The sequence below is a fragment of the Branchiostoma lanceolatum genome, chromosome 12, assembly GCF_035083965.1.
Source record: "Branchiostoma lanceolatum isolate klBraLanc5 chromosome 12, klBraLanc5.hap2, whole genome shotgun sequence".
Classification (NCBI taxonomy): domain Eukaryota; kingdom Metazoa; phylum Chordata; class Leptocardii; order Amphioxiformes; family Branchiostomatidae; genus Branchiostoma; species Branchiostoma lanceolatum.
In genome coordinates, this window is record NC_089733.1 from 11,682,154 (window position 1) to 11,705,084 (window position 22,931).

Here is a 22,931-nt window from a genome sequence, read left to right on the forward strand (position 1 = left end):
TGATAAAGTACGCCTACAATTAAACTAATGTTCTAATTTTGGAGATATGCTGATAATAAGATTAGTCGACACTTGAGACTCATGCATAACTAAATGATGTTATTTCAAAGACATGTGTGAATGGTTACGACTATGATTATATCACCCAAAAACGTAAAACAAATATTTCGATGTTTTGTACTTTGTATGATGCAAGTAGTCACATGCTCTGTGCATAACTGGCTAACATCCGCTTGCTTGGTTGCGTTGCCTAGATACGGTAAACTGTGACTGGTATGGTTTTCAGATACATACCAAACACTGTTTATACTGGCCAACGGTCCGGAGCCAAACAACCGGTCTCAAGCGACATGCTGAGGTTTGAAACAATGAAAGATCCAAGCCGGTTTTAGCTAGTTAGCTAGCTGCGCATGCCAAGGTATTTTCTGCTCCTTACGTAGTTATTTTGAAGAAAACATGAATCGTATAAAACCATATGTTTTTCTTCAAGTTAATTCTAAGAACATTTCTAGACAGCGTTTTTGGTACAAGGAAACAATTTATGCTTCCATTTCTGGCGTAGTTGATAGACCTCATATTGAAATTAATCTTTGATAAAGTTAAAAACATAATCCTTGCTCCACAAGAAGGTGTATCAACACACGTATGAATGAGTCAATGAATGATCTGACGTGGATGGATGGATAAATGATAGAATGAATGGATAAATGAATGGATGGATGGAGCGATGATTGGACGAATAAATGGATACGTGAATGATCTTTATTGTATCTTCCCACTCTAATAAGCAAGGGACAGATCGTTATATAAGACCAAACAAAGACTGATAAGTCCTTTTCAAAACACAGACATTACTAGATATCCTAGTAGGACAACACTTCGAATTTGTGGATGATAGTATACGCAAGAAAAGCTATACGAATTTGACGTCCATACAAGTATTACAGTCTGTAAACGTGTACATTTATAGTATGTTTCTTCATACCTTTTGCATAATGAAACTGGGAGAATTGGTTTGAATATAACTAAAACTTGCACTGAAATTCTGGACATATTTTTACACTTCCTGACATAGTTTGAGAGCACTACAATCACATCTTATGACTGAAACTGCTTATTAGTGCACACTGTATATACATTAGGTACAATTGACATATTATACCTGGACATTGTATATACATTGGGGACATATACTTCTATGAAAATATGCCAAAATGAACGTTAAAACAAAAGCCCCTGACGCCACAATGGTTGACATATTACATGCAAATAAACTACTCTTCTGGCAAGGCTTTTCGTCAGGAAAAAGGGAACAAAACACTATAAAGCCGTCACCTATATATAGCTATAAGTTACTTGCCAACATCTCTTAGGAAAATGGTACAAAACTTTAAACTGCACAGGGATGCAGTATCGTCGTTCTTTACTCAGTAAAGTTTTCTTTTAATCATTTTGAAATAACAGTCAAACCTGTACAAATGAAAACCTCTACATAAGGGCCACCTAGCCAATGTGACCAATTTTTGGTGGTCTCTTAGACAATTTTTCCCATTGACACAAGCATTACAAATCCTGTCTAAAGTGACCACCTGTCTATAATGACCTCCAGGCCAAATTGTATCGGTCCTCTACGCGATTTTCATGGACGGTTTTGACAGTACACAGAGACCGTTTATCCATAGTATATACATTCCACCAGTGGACTAGCCCCATGCTGTAGTGCTTGCACAACTGTGTGACCTAAGGCCTATAGAAAAAGGGATTGGCACGTGCACCGCCCTATTTACCGAAATGTGTGGGAAGGATTTTCATTTCGAGGATTAAAACTTTAACGTTTGACAACATATACACTATACAGAACGTTAGATACGTCAGACGTAGCCGCTTGTTAGAGAAGCTCTGCCCGATGAAATCTGGTCCCAGGGAACTTTCTTGAAAGCTTCAATGTCAGCGGAAAGGGCACTGACCCTCCTGTGTCTTCTGCCGCTGGGCGAGAGACTGTTGGACCTTGGGCGGCCAACTGGTGAGTTGAGAGCGCCGCCGTTGCCTGGTTGCGATGTCCAACTCGTCCGAACTGACCGGGACGTCACAGGGGGTGGGGTGTAGCCTGCATTGACGTCATAGAACAAGATGGAGGCTCAGTATTGCAGTATTTCAACATTACGTACAACGAGTCGACGACCAAATTCAGCTAACATACCGGGACCCGGCCGGGCTGTTCGGGGAAACGAAAACTATGATATAGATTTATATATAATTACAAACAACGGGATTGCATTCGTCAATTTTGATGGTGACGTAAAGCCAGTTGCCCCATGTATGAGTAAGCTTAAGGGTCAAACCTCCACAAATATTAAAAAGAGTTGGGGTGACCCGGTGTGCTTGGCCCGAAAGAATTACTTGAAAAAGCATCATGCTTCATCTCAATTAAGGACAACTGCTTTACCTTACTTACACACATTTCAGGTTAGAATTAAGACTTACCTGGCGAGTCGTCTTCTGGGATGGGATCGTAGTTGATCGTCATGACCTGAGGAGGAGGCACGGCGGAAAACCTGCGGTCGTACAGCGACTGGGTCCCGGCAGTGGAGCCACGCTGGCTCGGGTTGTAGAAGGAGCCCTGCAAGACCGACGGCGCAGGTGTCCGTCGTTCCGTCTATGGATGTACATGTAATTGTATAAACTTAATGTTGTGCATTTCAAAGTGCTCGTATTCCTGTACCTTATGATATTGTCTTGTGAAGATTTTACACATGATAATAGCACGTAAAATTGAAATTAAGGGAATCTATCATGACAAGAATACGTACAATAATATAATTATATAACACAGCATACATTGCAATCACATAAAAAAGTAATGGGTTAGAATAAACTAAGAGGTGTTGCTAGCTACTAGTGGTAAAAAGTTAAGATGAAAGGAGAAAAATGAAATATGATGGAGACAGTGCTAACAACAGAATCTACGTTAGCAACACTTATCGCAAAGAACATGGTTCCTACCTCGGGATCTACAAAGGCCGTGAGACGAGTGGAGTTCCTGCGCTCCCCGTAGTACGGCATCGGGGTGAGGCTGCCGTCCGCCCGGCCGTCCCGCACAGCCTCCCGCCGCCAGATGCTGTCGTACCGCTGGCGGAAGTGCGGGTTGTGGGAGGACGTCATCCCCCTCGGGGTTTCCTTCATCTCTTGTTGGGGCCTGCATAAACATGAGTTTATTTTTTAATGATAATGATAGAAATGATAAAGTTTTATTCAGAATTCAAAACTGTAGAAACTAGGGCATTACCTTTATTCGTCCCTGAACTGACATTCACATTAATTATAGAACGGAGATTGAGAAAATTTCCTTGCTTGAGACATTTAACTTTAAAATCTTCACTATGCCATTATTACTCAAAAGATATTGATTACTATCAAACTTGTCTTGTTCAGAATTATGGAAAAGAACCATGCATATAAAACTAGACATTTCTGTCATTTCTCTTGATGTGATGTGAAAAGTGATAGTCTCTAACAGACTTCTAGGGTTGCCGAAAAAATGGTAGAAATTGGCCAAATAGGAGAATAATATATCAAAGTTGCCGGTTAATTCCTCCGGTAAATCATTTACCCCACTGCTCGGAAAAAAAGAACGATAATCCAACGCTTTTTCAAAAATTTATGTGACTGTTTTAAGTTTCTGATGATTTTAAATACATACGAGGGTAAAGCTGAAACAGTTGTCTTGAAGTGCAGAAATGATTTCGTCGCAATATATAAAAGTTCATGTTGATATGATGATTTAATGTTTCCAACGAATGACGCATTCGTTTTCAACGCGTGGGTTAAGTAATCTTCCTATACCATTAGTTATCAATAAATGAGTAGTTAGGCGTGCGATTTTACGACAGCGCTAATCCCTACGCAAACGTAACACACGTATTTGGTCGTTAAAGATGTGGCCTCAGTTTTGATTCTTTATTGTCCATTGTTAAGTACGGCGTAGCATTCTAAAATCTCAAAGGCAATTGTACCACCCACTGGCTTAGACATTAGAATGGACGATTTCATCACCCTATTAATGTTTCAGATGATATTGAATAACCCATTAGCCTATTACTTACCTCCAGAAGAGACTAGGACCACGCATTACGTATGCTTTTTAACAATAAGATATGACTCATTTGAAGCCCAAATGTATTTTCAAAGCAAACGACAAGCAAGGAGATATATGTCTTACAATAGCCACACGCAAAAAGACCTGAGGGCCACTTCAAGGTTACCAGTTACCCTATTCTGGAGAGGCAATGTCATTTAATGATTCATAGCTCGCATGACAGCTATCAACAGAGTGAGTAAAAACTAAGGATTGAAAAAGCATCTCTTCTACGTACATATACATGTAGGCATAAGCATCCTGCTCAAAACATTTTGGAAAATTAGAACTAAAGCAGCTGACACAATAGAAGTAGGAGTGGTTACGAAGGCTGCTTGGTAAAATTCCCCACACCGCAATTGTTTTGATCCGCTCACACCGGTAAGGACCCCTTCTGTATGGACTTTTATGCCGATTTTGAGACAAGGAAAATTAATGACTTACTCTTCCTCCGGTTTGTGGTCGAACTCCATGCAGCACCAGATGTTGATAATGGCGCAGATGAGGATGAACGTGCTCGCTGCCAACAGCGCAGCCGCGATCTGCCAGTTCTGACCCTCATCAGCCGGGCTATACGGTGCATCTCCCTGCAAATGCAAAAGGTTAAAGGAAACGGTTACCCATAGTGAGGTACCTAAAGCATATATTTGTCACTCAGGACTCTTCCCTGCAAACAGTTAAAGAAAACAGCCCCCCATAATGAAGCATAGCGTTGTACGCCAAACAAGATAAGTTTGTGAGTTTATTGGTACGTGTTGTGATCAGTCAAAGGGGTCGAAAAGTGCGTCTAATCGACGTAAGTCCGACCGGCGTCGCCGTGTATGGGCAATGTTTACTACGTGGAAGAGCTAATGACGACCACTAAAAGTCAACGCTGAAATCGTTAGATTTGTGGATGACAGCAAGCATGGAACGCCTTTATTCTTAGAAATTTCTCATCCATGGTCCTGGAAGCCACTTTCCAATACGCGTTCCAGGAAGTTGTCCCTCTAGAAGCTTTCATGGCCTTGCCAGTTAATATTTTACAAACAGGCCTCTTGATAATAAGTTGTCATTGTCCAATGCATGAATCTATTCTGTAAAGGAAATTACAATAATTAAAGTTTGATTGAAAGCAGGAAAAACGACTTAAAATACGTTGATTTGTAAACTGACTATACAAGTAGAGGAAGAAGCACGCTTACGAAGTATTCGGATCCTATCTGTCCGCTTGGGTTCGTTGTTTCAACCATGAAGTTCTCTTCAATGTAGTTCGACTTTTTATCTGCGTCCTCCACAATGATGAAAATGCGGTCTATGCCAGTGCGTGAGTCAATTGGAGTATTATATGTGAGTTTCGCACAGCCAGAGTTTGTACTGGAGCCACACTCTTTGGCTTCAAGAGTCGCCGTTCCTAAGGTAATGTTTGATCGTTGATAGTCGATTCGGAATTCCAACAAGCTCCCGTCGTCCAAATTGATTGCATTTATGTCAACGGTTATTTTTCCTGAAATATATAAAGATATCGCCTTGTAATTAATGACATATTTTTGCAGCCATGGTCATTATGCTTTGTTTATCAGTAACTAACGTGACGTTGTCGTTATTTGTTTTCTTCAAAAGCTAGTTCATAAGAGATTAAAGATAAGCCAACAAACAGCTTGTCATTGTTTACAGTATTTGTAATTATTAGTTCCCCTTTAGGAAAGGTGGAATGTAACGCTATCTTAAGGTAACAACATGGTCATAAAGAAATTATCATTACAACATGTTAATCAAGGTCTGTTGGGAATATTAGGGTTATTTTCTTCCAATCTAGACTTCCCCTTACCACCCTCAAACTTCGTCACACTTTCGTAAATAGTTTCATCAGAATGGTAGACCAATTCAGCATGATAGTTTCTTTGGTACACAACAATGTATGTTTTTTTCTTTGCCAGCGTTTTGGCAGCTGCTATCCTCTAAAAAAGGTAGTACCCAACAGCTTCAGAAACATTGGCAGGGAAAAAAATTCAGGTTTGTGTACTAAAGCAACTATGATTAGAAGCCATAAAACACCTACTATACAAATAAGGTCTCTCACCTCTTCCTGTAATCCGTATGGCCAAAGGTACCGTAAATTCGATCAGCGAACTCCTCTTGTGTCTGCCGCCACGTCGCATCAAACCTTCAAGTCTCTCAAAAGGAGACACCTACGATGGATACAGAAAACAACGATTTGTTAAAAAGATCTCCAAAAGCAGTCACACGTACATCCTTGTATAGTTTGGTAAATAACTGGGTAAAAAGGTTTCCTCAAACACAAGCAAGATGTATTTGTTAGTCGTTCTACATTTAGTACTTATCTTCCGCCGGGCAATACTAGCGTGCTCTACTTTGCACTGCAGCTAGGCGGGTATATATAACGTAAACATTTCTTGGTTGCATTCTAAGAAACATTTTACCCAGTCATACGTACAAATTGATTTATGTAAATGAACAAGACCTTACATGTGCCAGCTGGCACTTTCCGGTCACGGCAAATCCCACTACCAACCGGTCTTCTCTGAACCCGTGTTGCTTACATAAGAGTTGGGCGTCCTTTCGTTGCTCTAAACTAGAGAACCCTACAGAAACTGAATCAAACCTGACAAACTGAACTTTAAAAGAACGTACGTAAGCGCTTCGTCTCTGTAAAGAGTAAGACCAATAATGGGGTGAATCGACCTTTACCTTGTAGGTCTAGTGACTGAATGGCCTGCGGAACGCTGAACGGTGATTCACCGAAAATAGAAGTCACCAGACCAGAAGTAATGCATCAGGAATCGTTTGCATTTATGACAAATGGCGTTTTGATGCCCTCCAGTGGCAAAGCAGGTGGTAGCGCATATATTCGTTATCACAGCGTACCCCACCGACATTACGTGTACATGCCAACATCACAGTACCAACCCCGAGATAAATGCACACATATGTGAGCTCTTTAAACAGCAATGAACGAATTTTATTTGATCTGTAGGAGTCAATTTTTGGGAGTGATTAAGTCGCTAAGAGAACTGGTCTTTCTTGTTAATAATAGAACGTCTAAAGCAAGGGTTTTTGTAGGTCATATGATTTGTTAACATAAGATTATTCATTCACGGCGGCCGTTAATTAAAAAAGCCAATGTTGCTTCGAGTAAAAACTGTGCGGTCAACAGAAGTGACAGTTACAGATTATGTCACAATGGCGGTTTCCAAGATAGGTTTATATTTCAAACAATTAAATGTGGGTGTCACAAAGCTCATGTTTTTTTTTCGCCATCAGAGACTAGTCACATAAGTAGCAATTCTATTGTAACATAACAATGCATAGGTGTTTACAACTTCTACCGGAGCGTGTGAACTGACTTTTGTTTTGATAGTGATGCACGCATACGTTTCTTCTGTGTGTCTGTTCAGATACTTGGATATGTGTGATATTTAAGCCTCCGTTCCACTAGACGGCGATCGCGCTGTGACCTGGCTGCGACCTAGATTGGATTTCTGTAACTCTTGATTTTATATTTGGAATGCCAGGCAAAATGTAAGAGTATGACGGAAAATACGACTAAACACACAAAGCGTAAAAGTATATTTCAATCTGTCAAATTTGTTGAGCAATTTGTCAAACTTTAGGTCTTAGGGCGGTCGTAGCAAGGTCGCCGCCCTAGCGGAATGGGGGTGTTAATGAAACCGTCAAACTGCAAGACTAATTTGTTTTTGTCTTTGGCAAATGAAAGAGCTTGCTGATGTTTTTCTCCAAAGTCATCTCCCCGTCAGAATCTGGAGACGGTTGTTTTTGGAGACGGAAGAATTAACATTGATGTGTGGCCGTGTTTGGTTGGCTGAGGTTGTAACAGAATACCACAACTCAACAGCCAACATCTCGCGTTTCTACAACTCACGACATCGTGTCCCGTCACCATGGCGACAGGAATAACACTTAAAAAAAACAATCATCCTTTTTTTGCAATCTTCCTTTTTATCTTTTGTGAAGATTTTTTTCTAGCTCTGTAATGTACACCGAAAGATTTACCTTGACTAGATTCAGTCTAGTCTTGAGAATTAAGATTAAGTTTTATCATCGTAGCTTTCAGGACGAAATTTTACTCTCAGACGGACAACATTTAAGCTAATGCTAAGCTAGAGACACAAAGTAACGGGAAGCGTCCCGTTCACATTAAACGTTATGTAGAATACTCAGAAAATGAGCTAAAATGGTATAAATGATAAGTAACAAAATGATTGTTTTTCTGAGTCGAGATCAAATGAACGTGACGTAAATTTGAACAACACGTCCTTTTCTCTCCAAGTCGATTCGCAAATAACCAAGCCCCAAAGTCTCAAGTCCACCTCATTAGACGTTACATAAAGTCAACGATAAGATTGGATTTTTCCACAGCCATGTTATTTTTCACGCACCAAAGAATTGTTTGCTACCGTCAGCAGAAATAACAACCCAAAGTTGATGACTTGCAGAGATAAAGAAAATGTACGACGAGGGTTTCAAGGAACGTCCAATGCTATGACGTATGATAGATTGCACAAGCTTGGCCAGTCAAACACGTAACGTTGACATGATATCTTGAATATTGAATATCGGCTTACCTCGAATGTCAAGAGCTGAGGGGAAGGCAGTCGTTCTGTTTCCGTCACCCCTGGCGATTTCTGCTCTGTCTCCGAATCTAACCTGTAACTGTTACACAGTACGCAGAACGTGGCTAGCGCGAGGCAGACCATCTCTGTTTTACACACTAGCACCATTTTGGTACGTAAACCTGAGATTTGAGGACCGAGAAAGAGCGGGAAAGCAGCTGCGTAGTCTCTACGAGGCGTCACCTGTTTCTCCGTCTCCTCAAATGCCAGCTGGCCGCCCGCGCGGGTCTAGAAGGGTCCAAGCTTATCGCGATTGGTAATCAAAATAAACACCATTTACGGCCATTAAGAAGCCAATCGTTTTGTCCCTATCCAAACATTGCCCCGTGTAAAACACATATTATGGCTCTTCTGAGCGCTTTCGTAGACAAAGGTATTTTTTTCCTCTCCTGTTCTAAAACGTATTTAGTTCAGTTGTTTTCAAAGTACCGCATTATGTAATTATGGTAAGGAAAACTTGAAGTGGAAAGTATCAACCTATAGCTTACGAAGTTTTATTCTATCTTGTTCTTTTATGTGTGTACTTTGTATTTATCTGCATTGGCATTTCGGACTATCGACTTGAAGATTCTGTTGTTGGCAAAACGCGTTATATCATGAAATGTGGCTTGATGCGATAGAGAGCTGTATATTAAACTATTGTTTGATGTATAATCGAGTATGGTGAAACTAATATATGCAGTAGCCATGGCAACAGAGGGGAGTTCGCAGAGTCAATTCCATAAATAGTAACCACTGCTGCAGCGAGAAAAACGTCGTTGATGACGTCAAAACGTTCCCATGGAAACGTGTACTTTTTTCCAAACTTTGTATTTCAACTACACTTTTGTGGATGATTGCAGAAGACAAACACATTGTGCAAGGCCACCCTCTTGAAAAGGATGTAGAGTTAACGTTGAAAATAGATTTGAACATTTCTGAACTTTACCAGTTACTTTTTTGGTTTAATAGTTACCCCTGTTCGAAAGGAAAACTAGTTATATAGAGTCAAATGACAAATTGTTAAGTCACAACTATAGAAGCATAACTCATCGATGAAGGAAGCAGGCGAACGAATCAAACAGATCTAGAATAATGTAGTAAAGAAAATAAAAAGCTCAAAATATTATCACAACATTATGTGTAGCGATGTCGGCGTCAGAGGGGTAACAGATGAAACTCAGTTCTTGAAAGACCAGGGAATATTGTGTGAAACTCAAGACTTAGGACATGGTATGGCGCAACCGTTACATCGTAGTACTTACTAAAGCATGGTTTCACACACATGATACAGTCATTTAGCAATCCAAAATGTCCTGCCCCGGCCCCTCCCTAAAATGTTTGTCTGTGCATTTATCTTATCATGGATGACTCAGCTCGCCTGTAGGTCGCTTTTTAGGTCATAAGAAAGGAAACTAGATACACACGTTCTGTCAAATTACAAGTTGTCAGTTCGTATCAACTGCATGAGTAAAATTGATACAGAAAGAAGACATCCACAGCAAAGGAGAATGGTGATGTTAAATTGGATAGAAAAGAGACATATTGTCATTGTCATTATAGATATTGAAATCTATAATTCCAGGATATCTTGTGAACCTCTACAACAGTTCTAGAGTGGGACATGGTATATGATGCAACTAACACACAACAGTACAAAAGCATATTTTCACGCATTTCACGCATATCATACTACCATATGAAATAATTGCTTTTGCAATCAAGAACTTCCAAAAGTCTACACTCCCCTCCCCCCTTGCTTGATTTGAGCTATATACGTATTATAATGAATGACTCAACACGGGCTGTGGGTTGCTATTTCTTAAGGTCATAAGGTTTGAGGCTTGGGTCAAATAAACTTTAAGATATAAATGGCATGGTTAAATTCTCTGTGTCTATATCAGGACTCAAAACCAACCAAACAGCCTGCTTAATTTCTGAAATATCCGTGTCCCTCGCAAACATCAAAGAACTAGCTACTAATCTATCACTAGATATCCTCCTTAGCCAATTAAAACAACCTTCTTAACGCTTATCCCCGATATCAATTAGTAAATCGTAGCCTAAGTAACCTGAAGTGGATCGGAAACAAATTCGAGGATTAGACTAAGTGAGTCAATTAAGAAGTGACATAAAATCGATGGTGAGTCTGCTCCCCCAGCAAAATTGGTTTGACCCCACCCAGGAGTGCGGAATGTGTGCAAACACCCGAACCACACCCGACTTGTGCTATATAAGGTCCCAATGGGAAAAAGGAGCCCCGCCGGGTAGTTGGCGGGCCGATCTTTTTGTCTTTCGGGTTTGATCCCTGCGTGGGCCAGTGGGATTTTAGGGCCCAGTCGGGACCCCGAATCATTTTAACTCGGACTCGAATCAACGCGGGACCCGGTAACATGGCCGACGTGAGCAAATCGTGCGAACACCGGGGGGTACCCACCAAAGCCCCCAACCCCAGTCTATCGGGGACAAAAATTTCTTGCTTCGGGGCCCGGCCAGATAACTTTAAAAGATTGAATGTTCGCGGGAATTTCATTTCGAGGTGTTAATGAAATAGAATGTTCGCGTTAGTATTTAGCTCGCGGTGTAAACAAAAGGGTAGGTGGGCAGAAGACAGAACAAAACGTTTCGCGGTGGTTTCAACTTCGCGCACGCGCGCGGTGAAGTGGTCACCGCGAAAACCAAGAACATAAAACCACGGCGAACATTGCTCCTTTCACAGTATTGTGTACTGTACTGTGGATTCGACATTGAGAGAGTGTCCCTGCAGCTGGTTGTGTTATAGGTGGTGAAAAGCCGAGGAGAAGCCTTTAGTGCTAGGTCTGTAATGTTGTTTGTACCGGTAAAATCTTTTTAGTGACTGGATGCCTAACCTTAATCGATGAACTACATTACTACACCCGTCTCTTTACTACTGAGATTTCTGAAGCTTTGATATAGTCTATAGAGGGAAGATACATTTATAAAACTTTACCGCACAAATTTGTAGAAATAACTACTCTGGGCTTATTCTTAGCCACCAGACGGCAATCGCTAAGCAACCGTTGAGCGACCGATTTGTGTGATCCTTGATTCTAACAATTGAAATGTGATGCAAGATGCTTAAGTATGATTTAAAAGACAACAAACACATGAAACGTAATCAAGTCATTCTTTATCTGCTTAATTCGTTGAGCGATCTGTCAACTCTCTGGTCGCTCAGTGGTCGCAGCACGGTCGCAACCTCTCGTGGAAAGGGGGTGTATGACCTGACGTGTCGGTGTACGTGCAAAGTAGGCCGGAGGAAAGGTGCTCATTGATACATGCAGTTTCATCATGACCCGCAAGGTGATGTGTGAAAGCCACGGTCAGCACATTTTCATTTACCTCATATGATTTCCAAGAAGCCAAGTAGTGCTAACTTTGCGTCGCACTCGTCTAACAGAGACGGTCTTGCTGTACCCACTTTACAGCCATCAACTGTGATTAAGGTTTCCTCAGCATGGAATCAAACAGTAAGATCACTTGACCTGTAGTCTCAATTCTCAGGTATATATGTGTACGTATAGAGTCATTTGTACCAATATCCTAGAAATGCAGTAACGGACTAGTGGAAGGCTAGGGCAGCTGTGTTTCTGTGACCACGTGTTAAGAAACATACGTTTCATAAAAGTCCATCTGTGTTAGTCGGTAACTAACGTAGTACGTCTACTAACGTTACGTGACGTACTACGTTACGTCATATCCTGATCCTGGGGCAAGCTGCAGGTCAGTGTGTGTGCATCTGATGTGTAAGAATAAAGTTCAACTTTCAATTAAGCATATCTTTATGTGTATGTGTGTGTATATGTGGGGAGAGTTGCGTTTCAAATTTTACATTCACACCGTAGCACCCAAGCACTCAGGAGTCTATACAATTGTACTTTAGTTGCTATGACTCTTAGGCTATAAAAAGCATGCAAGTGAACACAAAAAGTCTCCGCAAGTTGGCTCGTAAGTTAATCAGTTTTATTCAGGAAATTCTTGATTAAAGTCAAGTACACTTCGGGGTACGTACATACACAGCTATACCTGGTCTGTATATCGGTAAAAAAAAACCGACTACAAGCCCAGTATGATGTAATGCAGGTATGATATTACAACAACAAATATGAAGCACAATAGACTAAGACTATGAGGAGTGTTGTTCCTTTGCAATTTCTGAAACTTTTACTTGCATGCTTTCAGTGCTAGTTAGCTAGTTATACATTCCCTAACAGTATATAACCTACAAATCAGCTCTCGCTGCGACCTAGCATGCCAAATTTGTTAACTGAAGAAAATTGATCGCTAACACTAACGTTAGTACGAAGAACCATTTGCATAACAACATACTGCCTTGTGATCCATTGTTGTAACAATATGCTACAAAATTGCATTCCACAAAAGAGCAATTTGGATATTTCCTTCAATACAATTCCACGATTAGTCAATATTTCCGATTAGAACAATATAATAATATGCAGCATCATCAATATAATCTTGAGTTTCATGGTGCTCTTGTTCGAAAGGCTCTAGATCTACATTGTATACTATACCAACATGGCACGGCGATTCTAGTAATGCAGAATTTTTAAGATACTGGCCTTCCTCATTAACTTAACTATACTTAACTTATCAGCCCGATGTTGATAATATATGTCACATTAGTATTTATGGACAGTTGAAACTGGTTACACATGGCGGTTTGCATAGTACTATAACTACAAAGTTAGTTTTGCGAAATCTGAAATTTCTTTTCAAATTGCACAATCTTGACTACTTGTTCAGTTCTTCTCACTGTTTTGATATGTACAGCTTCTTATTGTTGTGTGGGTAGTACATATACATATTTTTACACCTATGGAAATGATATCCTCAATCCACAACGTAATTAATGATTTGTCTTGAATAATCAAGAACACTACAGACAGTCTTACTTACAGACAGTCACATACCTATAAGCTAATTACTTTCTGGCTAGCTTTGTTCGTTCTCTTTGCAGGCATGCATGTCTTGCCGCCTTAGCTTATAGAAGAAATGTTCTCCTCTTGTCGTGTTTCACTAAATTGCCAACACCTAGCAGTGCCAAAGTCAAGGCAGTCATTGCATTGTGGCTACGTGACTGACTTCCTCAGTATTACAAATTCATGACTGACGCTATTAAGCATATTTTGATTTCGATTTCCCTTTGAAACGCCGAATGGTTGCAGGTTGCTAGGTAACAGTCGGAAACTAGAAGCAACCAGAACACTGGCATACAATTAGAAAACAGCACCAAATACCCCCTCCTCCCCCCAAAAGACAAGCTTGACATTTTGAAGTTCTCTAGTACATGTCGAAGTCTGCGGGTGGTCCAGTGCGCATGCCCCTGTCGTATTGCGGCATCTCCGAGTATCGGCCGTGGCGATCTCCTTCCCGTCGGTCATAGCGGTCGTAACCGCCGTAAGGGTCGTTGAAATTCCTGGCTGCCTCTCCATGGTTGTCGTACCGTGGTGTTCCGTGAGGGGGCGCTTCTGTATGACGACGCATCTGCTGGGGGTGTTCCCTCTGTGGTGCTGCAGACTGGGTTTGATGTCGTGGACGCTCGTAATCGTCGCCTTGAAACGACCAGTTGTCATAGCCGTCATTGTCTTGCCGGCGAGGGTCGTCGTAGGGTGCGGACTGCTCGCGAGGATCCGGCAGGGGACGACCGTTGTACCCTCCATGCGAGCTTGGCCGAGGGTCTGGCATGGGGCGATCGCTGTAGCCTCCCTGCGATGATGTCGTAGGGTCCACCATGGCGCGATCGTCGTAGCCTGCACGCGAGCCCGGTCTCGGGCCTGTGTCGAACACAGCATCTAGAGCTGGCCTTCTCGGAGTGTCTTGACTCGGAGAGCGAGGCTGTTCAACATTCTTCTGTTGGTTCCCCACTTCTCCGATCTTTGCCTTGTACTTGGCTTGCTTCTTTTGGTCCTTGTTGCAGATGGCGCCGAGCGCAAAGACCAGACACAGCATGACGACGATCCCGCCACCACAGCCGATAGCGACATGGGCAAACGTGTCCTCGGGGAAACTTATGCTACTGGCAGGCGTGCCGGGACTCTCGATGGTTCCGACTTTAAGTGTGCACGTGGTAGAGTTAGAATAGTGAACCGTGACGTCATAACAGCAGCCGACACTGAAGAACACAAAGAAAAATCATGGTCAATTTTATATGCAAAAGTTGAGCAAGCGTTACATGCTAACTACGGTGGAGTTTTGTCCTTTTTCCGATAGAACGCTGACATGCAGTAGCCTGACTAAATCGCGCTCCTAGCGGCCCGCCTGACAATTGCCGGACCCCTTTCGCCGATCAATCTCCGCCAACGGGAGATTGTGTAAACACAGGACAAACCTGCAGATTGCTGCAAAAAATAGCTTTAGACTTAGAGATATTGGCTCTTATGGAATTGCAGTTTTGTAAAATGTCAACAGACGGCGCTACAACAATGAAAAGTGCATTTTACTGCCTTTGTGGAGGAGGTACCTGATGCAATCGCATTCCGTGGAGGTTGAATTTAAAGGGCGAATTTGATACCAATCAAAAGCTCTCTCGCAACAATACGTCACATGTATGCTACTCCATTTTCCAACTGAAATGATACCGGTATCTCTTTTAGTCCATAGCCTAGCCAGACAGTAAAGCACACAGACTGTACAACACCCACGCAGTTCTGTCTAAAGTTCGGCCCGGTGCAAGCCTCGCATGTTGACCGCTGTGCCAACCCGCGTTTTGTCATGTCCAAACTGTTGTTTGCGCAGCTTTCAAGACTCACATGAGTGAGTCAACACTACTTCAAACAACTCACCGCGCAACCCAGATTTTTTTTGTCCGTCTGCATTCAATTTTTTTCTTTCACAGAGACCAAAAAGCGAAAGAAATGCCTTTTCTATTGACCCTGGTAGTTTTTTTATTGTAAAAGCAGGCAGAAAAATGTAGTTATTCTAGGAACTTTGTAACTTTGTTCCTGTTTGCTAAACTCGTAACTTGATACGTCATAAACAAAAGGAAGGCTTGCTCGACCATGAAACTTTCATGGCTGTGGCATTTCAGAATAATGCCCGGAACGAAACTTAGACGAAAAAAACCTAAGCTATACGTTCCACTGTATCTATTATACTCTCTTTGAATCCAGGCAAATCCAATTTTGTATCAATTTTGCTTTATTTTTCTCCGAGGCGACCCTGACCTACTCTCCAATCAGAGGTTGGTTGGGGATATTGGGCTTCTTCTATGTCCCGGTTTCTTTCCTCCAGCCCAACCCTTGTCTTTAGAGACTGTTGCAAAGGGAAGTAATTGGTTAGGTAATAATTGAGTAACTGCTTTTTTGGCGAATTGGTTAGGTCGACGGAAAGAAACCGGGACATAGAAGATTCTTCGCAATCTTCCGAACCAACCTCTGCTTGGAGAGTACGCCATAACCAAAAGACGTTTTTAGGAAGGCCAGGCGTTGGTATGAGATCTTTCAGAGCGAGAAGGGAGGTGGATTTCATATGAATATTCATCCCAGTAACTTTAGTTTCTACCTTTGGTTTCTAACTTTACCTTTGCACTACTGACTGTTGTGTAAACACTTCAGTGCGCTCTTGTGTCCTGTTTGCGCACTGTTGTGAGGAAAACAGACACGAGACAAATATAGTTCTTTCTCCTGACTACAAAACCAGTAACGATTCTGCAGTATTTCAAGAAATAAGACAGGTAGATAATAGTAAATTGTCAATTTCAGTAAACACTTACTTGTATTGAAACGTGGTGGCTCCATTCGTTGTCGTATTTGATACGAAGTTGGTTTGGTTTACGTCACCAGGTGTAAAATTGACTGTAGTGCCTTCAGCTGCGTTGACCACCAAACTCCAAGTTCCTTGGCCTGTACAGACTGAGCTAGAACTGCCATCAGAAGTAGACGTTTCGGTGACACTGTTACACGTTTCTTGGCCGGCTGTATCCACTGTACATACACTGCCGGCTTCGGTAGTAGAAAGCGTTGTGGCTAGAGTCGTCCCTCCAACGACTAACCTTTGTCCGACACACAAACACAGTGCACAAACCAATAAATCCCACGGTCTCAACATTGTAAGATAAAATTCTAAGCAAACATCAGAAGAATACCTGAAATACAACGCCACTTGACGAGGCGTGAATTTTTTCGTCCTCACTTCCTTGTGCTCTCTGAAACCAACAGGTAACAGGTGAATTGGACAGGCGTTTTCAACGAGGGGGGTTCGGGAAATCTTTCGGAACGAAATATAAGACTTCTGTCGCCCTACATGCCAGTTTTGTCCCGTTTTGCTAAAAATAGACGTCACTATATCCGTGTGGGGCACTCTGCCAGTGACGTCAGTACAAGTAAAGGTTTTGTGACGCGTAGAATTTTTGCAGGAACCATGTCTGTCCCCCCGGCAACTAAGCAGGATGGTTTATTCCACTCGTTCGTGAACCTTCACAGCGACACGCCCCCTGCTGACAGCACGGGTATAGTACATTCGTGACGATTGGTTGATCTTGCCCATTTTGCGTGACCCTTCAATTGTGTACGCTGACCTCTGCATACTAAATAGCCTAAATAGGCATCTGTCTGCTTGCATTGAAAAAAACGGTCCCTTTTTTAGCTCACGTGAAATACGGAAAGCTATTTTAGCTCACACTTGTTGAAGAACTCTATTCTACTCTACTATGCTTTTTTATTTTGGTTTAAACTTGCTGTACTTGTGTGGTTGTTCTGAATCTTAGCTCATGATCTAAGAACACTTGCACTGTTTAAACGTCTTCATTCCGTTCGAAATCTGTAAGGATAAAGAATACGTGCTTCCTCAAGGTTTGACAGTAGAATGTGTATAGCTACTAGTAAATACATTTGTTGTATTGTAGCTACCACGTCCTATATCTATTTATAGACTGGCACTGCTCTTTTACTGTGTTCTCAAAAGGTCACATGAAATTCTATTCACACATGTACACTCGAGCGAATGTCAACCTATTTATCCGATACTCCGCCATGTTACCATAGCGCTAAATAGTGCGTAAGACTAGTGTACGTGACTACTGACACTAAATATACCAGGCGTGACGATTCGTCATCAATAACTGTCTTGTTAGCTGCCATTAGTCAGCAAATCTACACTCTTAATCTTGAAGTACTGCTAACTTTTAATAAGCGTTCGGAAGAAAGAAAATTTTTGGTCTGAATGGAACACGATATGCATAACATTTAAGTCCCATGGGAAATGAATATACCATGCATTCTTGTTCAATGAAGGGGAGGAACATAATCTATTCATCCTACACATGAATATTTGAGCACATGTGCTTACGTTACATTTATGTCATGTATGTATTTTTCTTCTCTATGCTTAAGGGTAATAAATAAACTGACAAATGCCAAGAGTTGGAAATGCATTAAGAAGAAAGATCTTTTCATTGTAATTTACAACACAAATAATTGTGTAGACGACATCAAACAAACACAAATGAAGGTTGGTGTTGTCCTATTTTTTGTGTTGAAAATTGCAGATGAAAAGTTCCTTCTTCTTAATAAATTATGATAAGCTGAACACAGATGAAGATCAAAGTAAAATGTATATCATAAAGAATAGAACAGACGCCACGGTATTATACATCCAAGCTAACCCCCTTTCCCCTGGAATTTAGTCTTTGTTCTCAAATGCACTTGGTCTTTGTACGGCCGTACGGTGTGTTGCGTTCGGGTATTCCAAATATCCTGACTCTCTTAGGGAAATGCCTCTGGCCATCAACCGTAACTTTGCTTTTAGACACACGAATTGTTTGTGTTGTATTTTCATATACTTCAGCAGGGTCAGCTATGCGTAATGTACATGTATGATAACGTTAAGCGTACCGTTAATCATTAATAAATGCTGTTAGACAAAGTACATATCAAACACTTATCATTCATTCAAAGTACATATGAAAAACTTATTATTCATTTCATCCAAAAGTACAGTATACTGCTTAATGTATGTGTTTTCATAATAAATGGACGTAGATGTCCACAACGTGCGAATGATTACACCGTGCGTGTTTTCGCTTTCACTATTCGGGGCACATTTACATAATGATGTCATTGATGCCACGCCTTTTATATGGCCTTGTGTAGCAGCGCTTCTAGCGGTTCTTGGTATAATTGCAGGCTATCAGATCTGTTACAAGGAGTTCTGAATTCTGACTATAACGTTAACTTTGAAATTGACACCATAGGTTTTGTAGATAGACAGATAGTATGCCATGTACACAGATAGAATGCTCTTCTTTACTCTGGAGTGCCATACGAGAATATAATTATTTACTTTTCTTGACAACTTTCAAACCAAGACGGTTTAAGAGAACTGAAATGAAATATAAAACGATAAAGATAAAAATAGGAAACGCTGTTACCTTACTACGCTTGCTATGCTTAGAAACCTCATAAATTGTTACTGTACAGTTTTGAGCGACAGGCAGGTAAATTTAGTCTTACCTTATCATGGTAAAAATAAATGTTTCATTTCATGTTGTGATTCCGGCTTCGTGGTCTACAACGTGTGACGTCATAGCTGGATCCGGCTCTGCTACTTGTCACCATGTTCCGCCTGTTTTCGTTTGTCTTTACCAAATTCGTCATATCTTTCAAATACTAGTAGACGGCTAGCCTGTCATACACACTGCTAAAATACCATATTTTCCTTGAATCAACGCCGAACCCAAGTCGGATGCTAAATATAGAAACATGTTTAACTTACAATTGCTATGTTTACTATGCTTAGAAACCTCAAAGGCTGTTACAACAGTTTTCCGGGTACGTAGATTTATGATAGCCTCTACCTAGCCCCGCGGGATGGCTGGAAAAATAGTAGAAATTGGCCAAATAGAGTGAATAGTATGCCAAGGAAGTTGGCTACGGAGAGAGGGTCCAATAAACTGTACCCCTATAGCAGACTAAGTCCTCTTTCATGTTTTTCTGTATATTTGGCCAAAGTCAATTCTACTCTCTCCAGCCGCCTATGGAGCCTGGTAGAGGCTACATTTATGATATATTCAGTTTGAACATACTATAGTCCCGAGTCGTAGACTTCCAACAACCTTTGACCCATTGCTGACGTCACACGATCATAGAGTCACGTGTCCAGAGCGTTTCGGTCGGATAGCTGAAGAGAGATTCTGTTAAAAATTCCAGCGAGTCAAATTCATTGAGCTGGAGCACAGTTTGAAATCTCCAAAATGTTATTTACCAGCTCAGATGAACTTTCATGCTTATCTTATGGTACCGTTATGTTGCCGTTTCCAGGGTTTGCATCGTTCGAGTTCAAGCCGCCTGGATCATTTGCCCCGTCGTCCTCGACAATCAGCGTGTTCTTGTCCCCGTGTTCCGGCTCTACCGTGTTTTTGTTTTTCTTCACCGCTCGCAAAATGGCAACGACCCCGGCTAGGATCAGGAGAACGAAGATGAAGGTCTCATTCCTGTGTTAGGCTGTTCCATTGGAATCAACGATGAAATACGCAACTTAAATTTATGACTAAAAATCTAGAAAACAAAAAAAAATGATGGAGTCGTTTTACTTTCTGTTGGAAGCACACGTATTCGTCGTGACATAAAAAAGATTCACCCAAAACTAACCGTGACAATGATATTTATCGCATTTCAAACTGCAAGTACCCACTATCCGCACGAGGCCGCTGTTGTACCTCCAGCGCCGACCGCAGCACTCCTAGAAATATGAGTATCGCTCGTATCCTATCGCTCGGATGACGAAACTTTCCTACCCAATCCTGACAGTTATAAACAAGCTTTCATCTAAAATTCTTCTTATATCAGTTCAGGCCGATAAAAGGCAATTTATGATCCACCTAAACACACGCCTCTTATGCCCGGTTATTGGTTTTGGACGGATTCTTTGGGAGGGTACACGCGGATTAATACAGGAGTGAGACCTGAAGGACGCACAGACGATAGCCGCTATGGCTGCCCCTCCCAGCATCCCTTGCGCCGCTCCGTCGGACGATGATGGCGTCGTTGTCATGACAACTGCTGACGAACTGGTGTTGGAGAAAGTCGCTGTTGTGTTAGCCATTGTCTGTAGGGAATAGAGAAAATCTCAATGTAAGAGTCAGCTAATAAGGGTTATTGCGTCCAATGGCCAAGTAAAAGAAAATAGTAGAGTCAATAGTACTGGTGACCACCCCTGCGAAAGGACCACCTGGCCATTGTGGCCACTATTTTTGTCCCTTAGATGAAATTCTTTCCATTGACCCATAAGCAACAAGAATTCCTTGGGTGGTCACAATGGACAACCTTGACTGGAGTTCTTTTTAAGCATCTTGTTATGCATCAGTTTGGTATTAATGTTATTGTAAATAACGTACCAATGCAAGAGACTTGACAATGAAAAGGCTTTTTTTCTGAAAATAAAGTTCATTGATAGAGGTATATCAATGCCTTAACTATTTCTCTACTTCTCTCTTACACCGTGTCGGACAGGTGCGTTTCTTTATAGAAAACGAAGAACATATCAATGTACTTTCCATTGTTTTTATTAAGAGCTGCGTGGAACCACCGTCATAAGAAGTAGCCAGCGGCTTGTGTAGGTTTTATTCAAACTTGTTATCTTACGTCCAGCCACTTGGAAAACACGTTTGTGTCAATGTTTTTGTCTGTTGCCAGGCAACTGTCAAGGTAACGACAACCAATGGAGGGAGTATGCTAAGCATATCCTTTTAGAAAACAATTACGTCATCATGATTATGTCAAACGTGGTTCTATGGAATACAATTGCGTCACATCACATCAGCGTGTTTTGAGGGAATTTCAGAAAAATTGGAAGATAAGATTTTTACTTAAAGTTATTTGGGCATTGAAAGAGAGACATCACTTATTTTGTTTCGACACGGAGGTTCCGTTCAATGACGTTCTAAATAGACTTCTTGGCTTTGTCAAGGACATTATAAAATGTCCTTGGTTTTGGCTAAGTATGGACCTAGATATGGATCCATTATCCTATTCATCGCATCTAAATTCAGTTTGTCAACACTACAAGTGATGAGATGCATTAATTATGTATCTAGTTTCACCAAACCAGGGCGCAGCTGGGCTCTGCAAGTGTATACATGATTGTCTTTTTCATCTATTGTCGTGAGGCATACGGGCATGTAAATTTCTTCTGGGTTGTACACAAGTTTCCAAGGAGGTTATCCTTGAAATTTCAAGCTACATCCGATTGACCTTCTAAATTATCAGAAAAACGCGTTAACGAGAAATCGTAACTGTGGTACACAATGTCAAAGAGAGTAAACTACTACAAGATCATCCCAGATATTTGCAGTGTACCAATCTCCAAGCAAATATTTGGGGGCAAAATCGTGACTGTTTCTGACCGGACCCCAAAATCTGACCGGTAGGCCTCTGAATTGGATAGTCGATTGTCAAAAAAGAAGGTCTTACCTTTGTGCCAAAATGAGGAACGTCTTGTGAGAAGGACACCAACTTTAAGACAGTCAGAACACACGCCAGATCATCACGTTACTTTCACGTTGGTAAATATCTCCTTATAACACCCCTATAGTAGAAAACAGCAGCCCAGCTTTACGCAGTACCTTACTCCATACGACGCCTTACGAATAACAACAACTGATAGCGTATTCAATTATTCACCCTTTTGAGTGCAGTCCTTATTATTCTACATCTTTATTCATGGTCAGGCGCCCGTATCGTGGCGACGAATGCCACGCTGTTTTTCCTCCCCTTTAGGGGATACACTTGATTTAAGATGGCGTCATTGTTCCCCTTTCAAGGATGGTTGGAGTACATCTTTATCAAAACAAGGGTGCATTAGGGCCATTCTAGGGTTGGGATTGAGACACAGCTGGCTGACTGTTGCGATAAATGTATCTCGACTGTGGTGTTGGAAAGAGGGTATGACAACAGTTTGTCTTGGGTAGAACACGTTATTAGGAACCAAGCAGATACTAGAGGGACTCGAGACGTCAAGATAGTCCTTTCTCCGTAAACGTACACACACACTCACACGCACACGCAAACACACAGAGAGACACAGAGAGAGAGAGAGAGGAAACAAACACACACAGACACAGACACACTCTCGCGCGCACACACGCACGCACACACGCGCGCGCGCGCACGCACGCACTCGAGAACAAAAACGAAAATTCGTTTTTC

At 41.5% G+C, this 22,931-nt stretch overlaps 2 protein-coding genes across 2 annotated transcripts; both read right to left on the bottom strand.

The window, feature by feature from the left end:
- Positions 1-1,120: 1,120 nt before the first annotated feature.
- On the bottom strand, positions 1,121-8,957 carry LOC136446499 (uncharacterized). The gene is made up of 7 exons (XM_066444885.1): positions 8,722-8,957; positions 6,198-6,306; positions 5,320-5,621; positions 4,580-4,722; positions 3,004-3,196; positions 2,485-2,656; positions 1,121-2,107 (listed from the first exon to the last, which is right to left on the bottom strand). Exons 1-7 carry the CDS (start codon positions 8,875-8,877, stop codon positions 1,872-1,874), a joined length of 1,311 nt encoding a protein of 436 aa, XP_066300982.1. The 5' UTR covers positions 8,878-8,957; the 3' UTR covers positions 1,121-1,871.
- Positions 8,958-13,936: 4,979 nt separating this feature from the next.
- Positions 13,937-17,079, bottom strand: LOC136446496 (uncharacterized). Its single transcript, XM_066444883.1, has 2 exons — positions 16,502-17,079; positions 13,937-14,902 (listed from the first exon to the last, which is right to left on the bottom strand). Exons 1-2 carry the CDS (start codon positions 16,834-16,836, stop codon positions 14,071-14,073), a joined length of 1,167 nt encoding a protein of 388 aa, XP_066300980.1. The 5' UTR covers positions 16,837-17,079; the 3' UTR covers positions 13,937-14,070.
- Positions 17,080-22,931: the final 5,852 nt, after the last annotated feature.